The sequence below is a fragment of the Neoarius graeffei genome, chromosome 6, assembly GCF_027579695.1.
Source record: "Neoarius graeffei isolate fNeoGra1 chromosome 6, fNeoGra1.pri, whole genome shotgun sequence".
In the NCBI taxonomy this organism is placed as follows: Eukaryota; Metazoa; Chordata; class Actinopteri; order Siluriformes; family Ariidae; genus Neoarius; species Neoarius graeffei.
Window position 1 is genome coordinate 54,528,111 of NC_083574.1, and position 16,605 is coordinate 54,544,715.

General features: G+C 40.3%; 1 protein-coding gene across 2 annotated transcripts in view; it reads right to left on the reverse strand.

Annotated features, from left to right (window-relative positions):
- Nucleotides 1–16,605, reverse strand: part of megf11 (multiple EGF-like-domains 11) — a 189,174-nt gene that overhangs the window by 19,994 nt on the left and 152,575 nt on the right. The window contains exons 14-19 of one of the 2 annotated variants that reach the window (XM_060923872.1): nt 15,545–15,673; nt 15,264–15,392; nt 13,856–14,089; nt 9,827–9,940; nt 9,559–9,615; nt 7,981–8,040 (exon numbers count right to left, since the gene is read on the reverse strand). In XM_060923872.1, the coding sequence (XP_060779855.1) occupies nt 7,981–8,040; nt 9,559–9,615; nt 9,827–9,940; nt 13,856–14,089; nt 15,264–15,392; nt 15,545–15,673 (723 nt within the window). Of the gene's footprint in view, nt 1–7,980; nt 8,041–9,558; nt 9,616–9,824; nt 9,941–13,855; nt 14,090–15,263; nt 15,393–15,544; nt 15,674–16,605 lie in introns of both variants that reach the window. The other variant, XM_060923873.1, reaches the window with a different exon arrangement.

The following is a 16,605-nucleotide window of genomic DNA, read 5'->3' on the forward strand; positions in this document are numbered from 1 at the left end:
TATTATGTCAGTTTTCTAAAAATTAAGCCTTTTTTCAATCTTTGATTTGTAATATCTCAAGAACAGATAAACATATTTTAATTCTGTAAAAAAGTATGTTGTTCTGCAATCATTTCTGAATTCAATGAAACCAGTTTAAGCAATTTGGATTGAATTTGAATTTCCACCTGATATGCCTAGTCAAATGGTGCGGTTACAGTCTTGTTCTCAGACTCGACTCAGACTCAACTCGAAATTTTCTTTGATGACTTGGACTTAAACACTGGGGACTTGAGACTGGACTCAGAATCAAGGTTTAGTGACTCAACTACAACACTGGCTAAATGACATTATAAAAGTATCTTCCTGTTTCCTGTAAACATATACACAGTATGAAATGAGAGGTTGGCGACCCATGCACAAGGATGTCCAAGTACCTTTATATTCTAAGATCAAGCTACTTATTAACTATGTTCTCACAAAACATGCTTATTTTGTTCATTTAGTTTTGGCCACATGCAAATAAATATTTCAAATAAACAGCAGTGCATTAATGAAGTGAATAAAGTGAATTTTTTTTTAGTAGTTTTTATTTCCATATTTCAAATATAGTGGAAACATTACACATTCAATTCCAAATCAAAGCAATTAAAAATTTTATCAAGTCTGTGTTATTCTTTTACAGGAAGCAAAGAAAAGGAATATTAGTCTGTTCAAAAAAAATAGCAGTGTCGACATATTTCTCTTCAAACTCAAACTAAACTAAACAGGTACTTCATCCCAGGATGAACGAACCACATTCCACAGTTTCTGTGAATTTTTGGGTTTTATTTCAGAAACTGCATTTTTAATGCCACCTCACAAGTTTTCAATGGGGTTGAAGTCAGGGGATTGAGCTGGCCTAGTCAAATGGTGCGGTTAGAGTCTTGTTCTCAGACTTGACTCGACTCGATCCTTTTTGTCTGGAACCAAGATGTCGTTCGCTTACTCATGTGTTTGTGATCGTTGTCTTGTTGAAACACCCATTTCAGGGCATTTTATCTTTGGCATACGGCAACATAAGCTCTTCAAGTATTTTGATGTACTCAAACTGATCCATGATCCCTGGTATATGATAAATAGGCCCAACACCATACGATGAAAAACATCCTCATAACATGATTTTTGTGCCACCATGCTTCACTGTCTTCCCAGTGTACTGTAGCTTGAATTCAGTACCTGTGGTTTGTCTGATGTACTGATGACCACTAGACCTGAAAACAACAATTTTACTCTCATCAGTCCACCGAATGTTACGCCATTTATCTTTGGGCCAATCGGTGTGTTCCTTGGCAAATTTGAACTGATTCTGCACATGCTGTTTTTTCAACAATGGTGCTATACAGGGGATTCTTGCTGATAGCTTAGCTTCAGTCAAACGTCTTCTGACTGTAACAGTACTTGCATGTAATTTTAGATCATCTTCAGTCTTTCTGGAGGTGATGATTGGCTGAATCTTTGCTATTCTGACTATCCTTCGATCTGTTTTAACATTAGTTGCTCATTTTCTTCTGCGTGTTTTGGATTTTTGTTGCCATTTTAAAGCATTTGAGACCATTTTAGCTGCACATCCTATAATTTGCTGCACTTCTTTATACGTTTCCCCTCTCCAATCAACTATTTAATCAAATTACGTTGTTCCTCCAAACAATTCAAAAAGAAATATATTTTATAACAATGTGTGAAACATTTGTTTCCCTTCTTCCTTAATAAAGGACAATCAATGATGCCTATTTTTTCACAGAATAAATGCATTCTCTCATTAAACTCCACACTGCTATTATTTTGAACACACCCCTTTCAATGAATGAGTCAGTTACTCAGAACAAGCAGCGTGCATGTCATGACAGTTGGGTCTGTTGTTTTTCTATTACACTACATCTACAAGTAAATTACTTGCCATGCAGAAACACCACTACTACTAATAACAGTGGTTCATCAGGTTACGGACGTTGTACTGCTATTTTTTAAACACAACCGTATACACAAATCCAACTGAACTTCCAGTGATACTTGCTGAAATTCAGGAATTGCATTTTGTGGGTTGCTTTCTAATTGTTAATTTGAAATTTGAGAAGTCCAAAAATCACCTAAACTATACAATTTTGCAAATGTCATCTTGCTGTTTGGTTATATTTCTCCTCTCCTAGCATCCAGAGGTAGTAACACTGACCTGGATACCTTCTTGTACACATGCACACACATGCCAATACCTTCAAGTCAAAGAGTGATGTACAGTCCCCTCCCCCAAAGTACTGGAACAGCAAGGTCCATTCTTTTGTTTTTGTTATACACTGAAGACATTTGGGCTTGAGTGCAAAACCTGAATATGAAACAATAGAGCAGAAATTTAATTTCCTGATATTTATATCTAGATGTATTAAACATTTTAGAACATGGCTCCTTTGGTGGCAGACCACCGATCTATCTATCTATAAAAGGGGCCTTTCTCTCTCTCTTCAGTCTGCTTTTCAGGAGGTGAAATGCATGCTCCACTTCTTTTCCCCTGATCCTTTGTTATGTCAGCAGTGTGTTTTGGGTCAGTGTCTTGCTACATGATGAAGTTCCTCCGAATTAGATTTGATGCATTTCTCTGTAAATTGGCAGACAGAATGTTTCTATAGACTTCTGAATTCATTCTGCTGCAACCATCATGAGTTACATCATCAATAAAGATTAGTGAGCCCGTTCCAGAAGCAGCCTTACAAGCCCAAGCCATGACACTACCTCCACCATATTTGACGGAGGGCTCATATGTTTTGGATCATGAGCTTGCTTTTCTCTCATAGACAGCTCTTTGGTCTTCATGTTGTTTCATCCTTTTTAACAACAAATGCAGTCATCACAGGCAAAACACAATGCTAAAAAAAAAAAATAGTAGACATGCAGAGCTATTCATTCTTTAAACAACCGGTCTAACAGGGTACATCTGGGCAACAAGAAACACCTGTCAGTTATATGTTGCAATATTTTAGATTGCTTGAATCATGGGTGGGTTCAGACAAAAGGTGCTATGTTATACATTGCTTACCACATCTGGATGTAACTGTATCAGGAAATGAAAGCTGAAATTCTGATCCATCATCTCATGTTCATCTTTTGTTTTCAAACCCAAATGTTTTCAGTGTATGGCAGAAACAAAAGAAGGCTTTGCAGTTCCAAAACTTCTGAAGGGGACTGTATAACACAATGATTACTGCTGTCATAAAGCTATCTTTTCTTCTTCTCACCTTCACATCAGACCACATGTACACAATATGCAGCTATCTTCTCTTCTGCTAAATTGAGTGTATTTTCCATACATTTCTAGTGGTCCCCCCCGGAAAATGTTACGGAGCTCTGTGGTCATATTAATTTAGAGTTGGATTCCATCTTTACTATTGCTAGTCTTATTAACTATACTTACTGTACTATGTGCTCGCTGCCAGACAAGATACAGTGTCTGGGTCGGACATCAAATGCTGACTGTACAACAGTGCCACCATGGTGCATCCAGCTGGCAGATTTTGGACCTGATTGAGAGTCTAACATGACTCAAAACACCACAGCCTAAACATTTTGTTAGTTATAATACCCATATCCAGCAATGACTGGTAAGTGTAATAAGATGCAGAGAAAGCAATTCAAGTACTTTTCTAGGCAGGTGGATGATCTAGCAGCAGATATGGATCAGTTGAAAGTGATGATTCTGGAAATGAGGCTCTGAACAATGTCTCCCCACCAATTAAGGGCCCTGCCTCCCCACCTATGAAGGGTATGAAGGGCAGGACCTGCCAGTGAGATGAACTACAGCTGAAAACATTGCTCATTGAGCAGTGGCTAAATCAGATCAGTGAGTTCTGATTGTGTTGCAGTTCTGCTGTCAGCCCCTAACATTCCAGGGGCTCAGGGCCTTGTTGGTATTAGGCCCCAACAACATGCTGCTCTGTTCATGCCGTCTTGGACAGATGTGAGAGAGAGATGTAAACTCCATTGTTCAGAATAAAAGGTTTTACTCAACATACTTTTTTGTTTAGAAGGAGGACTGGAATTTCTCTAGGGTTCAAAGGGCTGTACTCGTTCCTAAAAGCTCTCCGTTTCCATATGTTAAGGGTATCAGATGTATTTCATGGTCTGAATGTAATTACCTCGCCCGGGACAGAGTCCACCAGGGGGCGAGGTATTGTTTTCGGTCGGGTTTCTTTGTTTCTTTGTTATTTTTTGTTAACAATATTATGGGAAAATGGCTGGATCAATCTTCATGAAACTTTCAGGATAGATGGGAATTGGTCTCAAATAGAACCTCCAACATTTTGAGGGTCATCCGGTCAAGGCCACCAAAAAGGTCAAAATCATTTTTGTTGTGGCTACTGCCTCATATAGAGGCGCTAGCCACTAGGTCATCGTGCTGTAAGAATGTAAGAGTGTAACAATTGCGAACTGTGCATGCGCATACACGTGTTCTGATTAAAATGGCCGGTGAGTGTATACAATTCGGTTCACCATTCGAAATAAATGGACTACAGAAATCGCTTTCAGACATGTTTATGCGTATTACAAAGGGAAAGTGTGTTCCACTGAGCTCTAGCGCCAGGCCATTCCTGGGAAATAAGAGTTTCAGTCATGGCGACAGTGTGTGAATGTCAGCCTCGGTTCAGAGGTTTCAGTTTCGAAAACTGTAAGAGGTAAGAGTAGAATAAAGTACAGACACTTGGTAGATTTTACTTCTGTGATTTTTAAATTGTTCATTTTTGGATTACGCTTCATTTTTGTGGCTACTGTCTCATAATGTAAATATATATATGCGCTATATTTACTGGATGGATATGATATCAGAAAACAATTTTATTTATAAGCAGTAGCCACATGTACCCATAGGGTACCTATTTTTTCATGATATCTTCCTTTATATTCATCATAAGTGCTACCAGGCAAGGTTTGGTTTGCCTGGCAACAATTGTTCACTATTGTGCTTGTCAATCACATTCAGCCAGGGTGATATATGCAATACTGGTTCCTGTCAGATGATGCTAGGATTGCTGACAGCAACTGCAGTGATATTTCCTTTGGGTTTGCTGGAACTAAGAGACTTTCAGGTTTGGATTATCAGCTTCCAAATGGACCCCAAATACCAAAGGCAGAAACTGCAGCTTGCTGAAGATGCAGTACTTCCAAATATGCACAGAAAGGAGTTTCAATCTACTGTAATATATATATGTGACAATTAAAGGCTTCTTATTAAAAAAAAAAAAAAAAAAAGTTTAGTTGGGAATGATCCTGCACAGTCAAGACAGATGCCTCCCTCACTGGTTGTCAGTGTGGTGCAGGAGGTATGTGGCCCCCTAGTGTATGTTCAGAACACATCAACCAGCTAGAATTGAGGGTAATCCAACTGTCCCTAAATTTCTTCTTACCGGTTCTGAGATATTGTCACATGCTAGTACACTCAGACAGTATTGTGACCATTGGATATATCAGTCAGTTCGAGCCTCTCTTTGCCTTGCACAGAAGCTCCTCTGGTGGGCCCATCCGCCCATCTGTTAGCCTCACTGACAGCTACACAAATACCGGGACTGTAAAAGGTACTGTAAAATTGTGCAGCAGTCTTGACAGCATGCATGTCTGGGAGAGTGGTGTCTACACATATCCAGCCAAATTTAGCTAAACACAGGACAATAGTTTCATAATACCAAGTCAACATGTTGCCGAATGTGGTACTCTTTAATGAAGCCAGACAACCTGCTGGGAAAGGATGTACTGGCCCATGAATGGCTTCACCATCTATTGTATGCCTTTCTACCTCTATCACCGGTTGGGTTTACATGGAGCCTAATATTCCTGTTATAATCACTTTAAAAGCCCAAACCAAATAAAAATCATTCATATAAGCATCTCAATCAGAATAAAAAGCCCAAACCTGACTGAAATGTCAATCAATTGCAGATCGGTAGTTTAAACATGTTTGTAAATTGATCAAAAGAAAAACTGTACAATGTAAATGATTTAACTTGATTACTTCCTGGCCCCATTCTTTCTGCGCATGCCCTCTGTGTTGCGTGGTGAATTTTCTCAAAATGGTGGCTTCCAAGCTCAGCTGGACCTCTGCAGAAGCATGCATTGCTATCATGCTGTTGTTGTGTGATTAAGAGCAACACAATAATGGCAACTACAGCGCTGAACAGATGAATCCATCTTGAGCTGATACAGTAAAACATGCCAAAGCCCTCGAGGACGATGTGCGCATGTCACACAGCTGTTCTAATTAAATGCATCAGTGCATGTAAACACCAGACCGTATTAGATCACATCCCATGTAAATAGTTGACCCAGAATCTTCAACTGGAATGATTTCAATCAGAATGACAAAAAAAGTGTGCACGTAAACCCAGCTACTTATTCTGCCCATATCATACAAAATTCAGCAACTAGACCATAGAGTCCTAATTATGGCTCAGAGATGGCTGGCAAGGCCTTGGTTTCCGCTGCTACTTCTGGTAGTGGTTGAAATACCTTGGCGGCTTCCTCCCAGAGCAGATTCAATTCATCCATCCATTTATTCATTTTCTGTAGCCGCTTATCAGGGTCGCAAGCAAGCTGGAGCCTATCCCAGCTGACTACGGGCGAAAGGCGGGGTACACCCTGGACAAATCACCAGGTTATCACAGGGCTGGCACATAGACACAGACAACCATTCACACTCACATTCACACCTACGGTCAATTTAGAGTCACCAATTAACCTAACCTGCATGTCTTTGGACTGTGGGGGAAACCGGAGCACCCAGAGGAAACCCACGCAGACATGGGGAGAACATGCACAGCAAAATCCCCAGTGTTGAATTAACACCCAGAGTGTTGATTTAACACCCTACTGTGTTTATATAGGTCCAACTGGACACAAATTAACTCTGAAAGTGTTAATTCAACACTGAGGAATTTGCTGTGTGCAAACTCCACACAGAAAGGCCCTCGTTAGCTGCTGGGCTCGAACCCAGGACCTTCTTGCTGTGAGGCGACAGTGCTTTCCACTACACCACCATACCGCCCAGATTCAATTCAATTCAATTATATTTACATATATAGCACTTTTATCAATGGACATTGTCCCACAGCAGCTTTACAGAAATCTGGATATAAATTTTTAATTAAGATTATACATTTATCCCTACTGAGCAAGCCAGAGGCAATGGTGGCAAGGAAACACTCCCTGAGATGACAAGAGGAGAAATTTACAGTCTTTAGTTGAATGCAACATTAGAAGCAATCAGCAACAGAAAGTCTGCAGTGCTATGACCTGGGTGTAACCATGCACTTTCTCCAAGTTATACAAGGTGAATGTGACCCCTCCCAGTGGTGTGAGTGCAGCAGTAATTTACGATTGGCTGCACATATTTAAAAAAAAATAAAATAAAGTATTGAAGTGATTCTCCCTACCGTTGGCAGAGGCTCCATGGGTTCACGTGTATCCGGGGACCATGGGTAACTACTGTTCTTTGTAGTATGCCCATGTGTCCAATTCCTGACGAATGTTCAACTGGTTCCAGATTTCTGAAGCCTTTATATTATTATCTTTATTGTGCGTCATGGTATTTTTAAACTGCATTTAAGCATTATTATCTATCCATTCATCTGACTTGTACCGTTCAACAAGCATCTGTCTCTTTTTATTTATTTATTTATTTTTTGTTGAAAGCTCTTGGTGGTGGATGATTGCATTTTACGTGTGCAACCTCATAATGGGTCAAAAATGTTTTGCAAGATAAACATTTCTTTATCTTGTTTACATTTATCTTAAATGTTTATTAAAGGTGGCAATAATTTATAATACACTATAATATAATTTATTATTCTATTATTTAAAAATTATTTATGAGAATTGTTTTTTGTTTGTTTTAGTGTAAAATGCAAATGTTTGTGAGCAATTTTATACAGTTATGTTTGCCCGTGTCAGTATTTCTGAAATTGTGCATCCCTGGGTTATTACCTTTAGCAACTTGAATGGTCTTGTTGTCTTGCAGTATCAGTGTATCCTCTCGTGACACACCTAATTCACAGAAGTACCACATAAACAGAAATGTGTATGCTTAGAAAGGATAATGTTGTAAATAGTAATACACAAATTTAATTTTATACCCAATAAACATGTTTTAAGCTGGAACGCTTGATTCAGTCCTATGCAATTTATTGTATCTCTGGAACACATGCTGAGTATGATACAGTAAAATTGTTTTGTTACTGATAAGCTTTTTCTTTCACTCTGCATGCAAAGGTCCCATATTCACAGCTTTCTCACAGCCACTGTATTTCTTCTATGGGGCTACATTTTGTCCAGTGAGACTGTGCTTACCAAATATAAAGAACAAATGGTGAGGATCATGTAGTAGACATCATGCAGTCATGAGCTCAGAAGAAAGCTGTGTGATTTACAATACTCTTGATATCCTTGCGCAAAACAGTTTACCCAGGAAAAGTGGGTAACTTCAGTGACTACCCAGGTAGGAATGTTACAGAATGTTGAAGGTGGTGTTAAGAAAATAAACTTAAGTGCACTTAACATAAGCAAGGAGCAACTGATAAAAGCTACGTGAGTATTTCCATTGCCTCCTGTTACCGGAGTAAAAGCTATCTGCAGAAAAATGAGGGCAAACTGGTTATCAGCCATCAGCAAGTTCTAAAGTGCTCTGTGTTTATCCTGTATTCAGCTCTGCTTATAGTTTTGGTGGCCACGTAGTTGCTATAGGCAAGAAGAAACAAAACTCTAGCCTGAAAATATATATAATTTTCCATTGGTAAATAGCGGAAAATGAAGCAAGGTTAATGGCAATTTAGAAAACTAAACAAATTTCAGAGCAAGCCCAATTAAATACATTTTACAGTTCAAGTTAAATACTGCGATCTTTCCCTTTAACAAACCAGACAGAAAATGCTGCCATGATTCACTGAGGGTAGGAACACTCACTGTCCAAGATTGTGATTGCAGGTTGTGTAATCTTATTTCCTCTATGGAAACTGATGGAAAATACAACCCAGAGACTAAATCCTCTGCCTCCTGCCTCTTCCATGCTGCCACAGGCTTATCATCTATTCCACACTCAGACATATCAGGTTGAGAAGCCTCAGATGATGGGCACAGAACTAATCTGTTTCCTCCTCTCTTGTTCATGGTGACCCTGGGTAATGTAGGCTGAGTAGGACATTTCGTCCGTGTGTGAGAGAGAGTACCAACAGTGAGGATCTATTAAAGCCACAGCAGGGAAAGGCCGCATGCAAGGGCTAGAAGCTTCTGTTAGTACAAAACATTTGCCATCAGCAGTCACTACTCAGCAGGTTGATGGGCCCCTGCTATTCCTACGGTGCCTGGAGACCAGCTAGTGCATGTAGATACAGAAAAGTGACTTGATTTTTCAACATGACTGTGTTGGGGAGGGGGTTGTATGTTGAAATTCGTGACATGTAATTTGTATTCAAAATTATACAGTATGAGCATTTCTGCATGTGTCAAACTCTCATTTAGTAATTGCAGCAGGAGATAAAAAGAGAGATAAAGAGCACAGATACTGACCAAGGTCATTCAAATTGCAGTACGCTCTCCATTCTGAGTTGCTCCTATCTCCTTTCTGTGTGGATAAAAAAAGGTATAAATAGGTTTAGGTTAAACGTGTTAATTACATTCAAGGCTTGTTTTCGTATTTATGTGAAAAGGTCATATGTGGGTAATTGGACTGTGTGTGTGTGTGTGTGTGTGTGTGTGTGTGTGTGTGTGTGTGTGTGTGTGTGTGTAAGTGAGAGAGAGAGTGAGAGCGTGTGTGGGTGCATGTAGGTGCTTCCCTTCAGAGTTAGAGTGCCATCCAGATTGTTAGTGTTGGAGGAGGGAATGTTGCACTGAGCAACAGTGTGGTAGCTGGGGTTGGAGAAACACTGGCCACTGCTGCTCTGAGACGTGTCTGATAGAAAGAGAACGCATTTTTGTGATCACAACACAAGCATCAAACTACTTTTGTGATCATAACACAAGCATCAAAATAAAACACAAGCTCATCGCAGATATATTATTTGCCTTTTCCTCACAAATTCTATTGACCCATCCCACGTGACTTCACGACAAATGCGGCTGCCATTTTGGACATGAACTACCAGTAGTCTACCACAGCCAACAACGAGGAACGACGGCGAAGCATCGAAAGGAATATAGCCATCAAAGAAAGTTTTTACTTTCAGCAAGACTTCCATCATGCCATTATATTGTTGTGCACCTGGATGTAGTAACCATCAACACACAAGGCAAGATTTATCATTTTATCGGATCCCGACAGATGCTGACCGACGGAGAAGATGGATAGCGGCCATTAACAGGAAAGATTGGCAGCCCTCGGCATACCAACGCTTGTGTAGTGACCACTTTGTTGGAGGTAAGACGAATAAAATTAGCCAGAAAAGGCATTACATTGCTGTTAACATTCTGTGGCGGCGAGTGTGTAACCAAATAGGTTAAAATAACCCATTGTAACCTCTCTGTTCTTCTGTAGTAGCTATTAGCTAACGACATTAGCTAACGTTGTGTTCCTTTGCTGTTGGTAGACTGTAGGACAGATCAGAGGTAATGTCCTACAAATAAGTGTTCAAAACAAGAGGAACATGTATTTGTCTCTTAAATTCAGGCCATTCCCTGTAATCTGTAACAACGGTTGGAGAAAGTAATGGCAAATAGTGAGTGCACAAACCATAGAAGGTAAACTGTACACAGCGCCAGGGCAGTGTGATGGTATGTCTACTTTTAGATTGTGTTAGCTTATCAATGAACACACTCGTCACTCGACGAGTTTCACGTCTTTACGACGGATACTTAAATGCGTGTTAGGTATTATTGTTGCAGTCTAAGCAGTCACCTTCCTCGCATTCAAACCGATTCGAACTGAAGTCCACTTCATGTCCAAAATGGCGGTTGCGTTTACAAAGGTCACGTGAGTGGGAAGGGTCAATAGGTGGTAACCTGGTGACAGGTGGCGCAAAGATGTTGAGTTACAGCTGTGGTCAGAAGTTTACATACAGTGACATGAATGCCATCTTGGATATGAATGTCATGGCAATATTTGAGCTTTCAGTAATTTCTTTGAACTGTTCTTTTTCTGTGGCAGAATGATTGTACAGCAGACATCTTTAATTAAAAAAAACCACTAGAATTTGGTGCACAAGTTTTAATTTTCTTTGGGCTTTCTGAAATCAACACAGGGTCAAAATTATACATACAGGGTCAAAAATTTACATACACTCACTTTGATTATTAATTCAGAGGTGCTCAAACTTCCAAAATGTCTCTTATCTTCCCAAGGCCAAGGTCTCTTAATTTCCTGTTAGTGATCATGATTGACTACAGCTGGTAGCTTCTCTGTGTCTTCATAAAAATGGTTAGTTTACAGCACTCATTGGATTGACCAACACACAGTAAAATGGGAAAGTCCAAGGAGCTCAGTGCAGATCTGAGAAAGAGCATCACAGATGTACACAACTCCAGAATGTCTCTTGGAGCCATTTCTAAACAAATGCAAATTCCAAGATCAGTTCAAACAATTGCATGCAAGTGTGGCAGCGGGGGCGTGGTCAAGCGTCAGTCTGTGACCGAAGGGCGGAGTCAGGGAAGGTAAGTGGCAGAATCACTACACCTGATGTCAATTAACCTGTGTTTGTGTGTCTTCCCAGCGACCACGCCCGATATAAGGAGAGAGAGAGCAGGGGAAGAGAGGTCTCTCTCCAACCAGACGGCTGATGTGTGTGCGTGTGTGTCTGGGAGAGTGAAAACACTGAAAAGTGTTAATGAAGAGTTTTTGGAAACTCAGTTCTGGCCTGCCATACTTCTGTGCTCCACCCACCCATGCAAAGTTCTACAGTGGAACGGGTGGGTGAAGCACAGATGTACGGCAGGCCAGAACTGAGTTTCCAAAAACTCTTTATTAACACTTTTCAGTGTTTTCACTCTCCCAGACCCTCAGACACACGCACACACACATCAGCCGTCTGGCTGGAGAGAGACCTCTCTTCCTCTGCTCTCTCTCTCCTTATATCGGGCGTGGTCGCTGGGAAGACACACAAACACAGGTTAATTGACATCAGGTGTAGTGATTCTGCCACTTACCTTCCCTGACTCCGCCCTCCGGTCACAGACTGACGCTTGACCATGCCCCTGCTGCCACAGCAAGTTACTGGGAGGTGTAGTCACTTTGCCAAGCCACTTTACTTCAAGAAAACCCAAACTGTCACCCTCAGCTGAAAGGAAATCAGTTTGGATGGTCAGGAACAACCTGGGAACCACCATGGCACAGCCCTGCCATGAACTGGAAGCTGATGAATCACTGTCTACAGTTCAGATCACCATGGACTAAGAGGCTGCTATCCAAGAAATAACTCCCTGCTCCAAAATTGACACCTTCAAGCTTAACTAAAGTTTGAAGCTGGCTAACATTAAGCTTAAAACAAGTCCTGACTTCAACCCTATTGGAAATATATGGACAGTGCTTATAAGTCGAGTCCATGCCAAGAAAAAAACAAAACAAATTTAATTTAACTCTACCAATTCTACCATGAAGAGTTGTGAAATATCCAACCAGAATTCTGCCAGAAGCTTGTTCATGGTAAACAAAAATGTTTGGTCAAGGTGAATCTTGTGAAGAAACATTTTACCCAAATATTAGGTGTGCTGTATGTGTATTTTTGACCCCGTATGTATAATTTTGACCCTGTGTAGATTTCAGAAAACACAAAGAAAATTTAAACTTGTGCACCAAATTCTAGTGTGTTTTTTTTAATTAAAGATGTATGCTGTACATTCTGCCACAGAAAAAGAACAGTTCAAAGAAATTACTGAAAGCCCAAATATTGCCATGACATTCATATCCAAGATGACATTCATGTCACTGTATGTAAACTTCTGACCACAACTGTAGAATACATCATCATCAAGAGGCATGCTGCAGTGATATCTGATCAAATCAACATCTCTTATTTCTTTTAAAAATCAATTACGCACAGTGCAGCACAGTATCATTTCATAAAGGCATATGATTAAATTTCAGTGATGGACTTCTCATCAGCATCTTTGGGCGATATCATCAGCATCTTAGGGGTAACCACATGATCAAAACAAATTCAAATCAAATGTATTTTCTTTCTTATTGTGTGCCTTTGTAGATGTTTATTCATGTGTGTTCTATGAAATATATGTTTGATGCATATATCCATCATAAGCTGGCACATTCCATTTTTTTCTAGCTACAACTGGGTTGTTTATTTTAATTTGTAGCCTATTTAATTTGAAGTATGTTGATGTAAATAAACCAAAAATCTGGTTCTAAGAAATGGACTTTTATGTCTAGCCTTGCGTCTGTCCTAAGATTTTGTCTTCATGGATGGATAAAAACACAGATGTTAGACCAATGTTTTAAAAATATAAACTGCTGCCAATTTTACACAACACCTCCTGTTAGAGCACTCTGTGCAGATGGACAAATACATACGTTTCTGACATAGAAAATAGCAATTGGGTGAAATGAGGAACAAACAGGCTTTGGTCCAACCAAATTAACACTGCACAGGTGTTATACCATACTCATATACTCATAATACAACCCAAAATGTATAGCCATCTTTAGTCCAAACAGTAACTATTTTTTTTCCTGTCTCTGGACTTGAAAATGCAGCTCTTGTAAAATGCAAAATCTAATCTCACACCAAACACAGAAGCTTAGTTGTGCTACACAGATCAAGAGACCCAGCACACTGATGGAGAGACATCTTGATCTAACCTCCACACTGGAGACAATAAAAATCTTGAGGATTTTCATGCTTTATCGATACAACTTTCTCACCAGAAAGTGAGTAGTCAGTGTTGGCGATGTGAAGGGCTGGTGTGTAAGACACACTCGGCATGTCCTGACCCTTCTCCCTCTGCCTCTGTCTGTACCACACAAAGAGGCTAAGCATGGCCATGATGATGAGGAGTAGGAAGATGATGCCCATGACGGCACCAGCTGACTGGCGCTCAGAGCTCAGGGCTGGACTGATCTTAGTGTAGGGGTTCAGCTCCTCCATCATCAGGGCCGCTAGCACATACACACACAAACTGAATGTGTTTAATATGTGTTTACTGTATTTGAAGCAGATAGAAAACACTGCATGAATGAGAGAGGAACAAAGAGTGAGAGATCATTTTTGTAGGGGTGTGAAACATCATTCTCAAACACATTTTCACACATTTACACAATATATCAAAGTATGATCGTAAATCATTTAATGAGGAAAAGGAGAAAAAAATTAAAAAATTCGTTGATATAGCTTTTCAAGTTAAATCCACTGCTTCTTACTGCACTGCAAAAAATGATATCTTAGCAAGTGAAAATATCTTGAAAATAGTTGAAACGATCTAGCATTTCTTATTAGAAGAAAACAAGACACCAATTTTGAGATTAGTAAACCTAGTTCTAGATTGCAACCAACTTATTCTAAGATGTCTTACCAAGTGTAATTATCTTACTGCACTGGCAGATTATTTCACTTGATTATAGTCTAAATGTTCTCAAATTTATTATGTTTTTCCTTATATTAGGATGGGGGGCAGCACGGTGGTGTAGTGGTTAGCACTGTCGCCTCACAGCAAGAAGGTCCGGGTTTGAGCCCCATGGCCGGCGAGGGCCTTTCTGTGCGGAGTTTGCATGTTCTCCCCGTGTCCACGTGGGTTTCCTCCGGGTGCTCCGGTTTCCCCCACAGTCCAAAGACATGCAGGTTAGGTTAACTGGTGACTCTAAATTGACCGTAGGTGTGAATGTGAGTGTGAATGGTTGTCTGTGTCTATGTGTCAGCCCTGTGATGACCTGGCGACTTGTCCAGGGTGTACCCCGCCTTTCGCCCGTAGTCAGCTGGGATAGGCTCCAGCTTGCCTGCGACCCTGTAGAACAGGATAAAGCGGCTAGAGATAATGAGATGAGATGAGATGAGATGAAATTAGGATGGCTAGTTTTTGCAGTGTGTGAGTAGCAGTGGGGTTGGTCAGGGTTATAGAAGTACTGACAATACCCACAATACTCTCAGAAGAGTGCATTGTGACAACATTTATTGTGATGTTGAGTTCATATTATTGTTGTTTTATCCAGCCCAAATATTTTGTGCCAATTTGACTATTATAATGAATGTGACAAAACTGTGTGTGTATATGAGACAAAGTTTGAATAACAACCTAACGGCACCATGTGTATATAGATGAGGAGGCAGTATGATTACCTTGGTCACAGCGAATTCCTTTGTATCCAGGACTGCAGTAACAGGTTCCAGTCACGTAGTCACAGGTGGCATTGTTCATGCACTCACACAGCTGCTGACAACCATAGCCAAAAGTCCCAGGAGGACACTCTGCAGACAGAATAATACATTGAGCTAATATGCAAAGCTCAAGCACTACAGTTACGGATCACTCACGTACACACTCACCCAACACCACAGCAGAATTACGCCCCACAATAAATTCCTACCACATCGATTCACAAATACAGAATAGCACTCACTTTGTTCGCAGCTGCCACCAATGAAGCCTGTGCGACAGGTACACTGGCCTGAGATGTGCTCACAATCTGCTCCGTTCTGACAGCGGCACACCTCAGCACAGTCACGCCCAAAGAAACCCGATGGGCAGCCTGAACAAGCGAACGAGAGAGTAAGATACTGAGTCACCATGAGCCACCAGAATAGCTTCAATGCATTTTGGCACTAATTCTACAATTCTCTAGAACTCTACTGGAGGTATGAAAAACATTCTTCTAAAAGATGGAGAGTGCTGTTGAACACATTGGTTCAAACTCTCTGGGTGTTCAGTTGGGTTGAGATCTGTGATTGTGAATGTGATGGCATATGATTTGCACCATTTTTATACTCAACAAACAATTCAGCAAGCCCTAGTACCCTGCGGATGGATACATTGTCATCCTTGAAGAGACCACTCCAATCAGGCTAGAGAAGCTTCAGCATATGATAAAGGTCATCACCCACTCATTGACCCTTTTCTCTAAGGCGACAAGAGAACTAAAACCATGTCAGGAAAATGTTTCCCAAAGAACAACAGAGCCACCAGTTTTTCCTTTAATTTGGCACTTGTCTCTACAGACAAAGTCCACACTGCAAGGACAATAAGCTAATGAGCCCATTGGAGAAAAAATATTGCAGCAAAAGACAAACAGATTTCATCATCCTTCAAGTAAAACGAAGCATGCACCATGGCTCATATGAAAAATGAATGAGGACAAACTAAGACCAAACAAAAATTACTCAATATTATATCAATGATTAATTGAGACCATGAAGTGACAGAAAATGCTGTGGTTAGTTGATTTGTTTGCACCATGTGAATGCTGTTTTACTATATAATACTGGTTACTGTGACACGAGAAAGGTGAGAGCGTAATAGGATGTGTGCTTCAGATGAAAAATCCATTCATATCTCAAGATCACTTTAGTCATAAGATATTTATAATACACAACTGTTTCCTTTTTTTCTTTTCTTTGTAACAACTAGTGTGCCTTCACTGCAATACCAGCAGGTGCCAGTGTTTGACTGTGACCAATACATCAT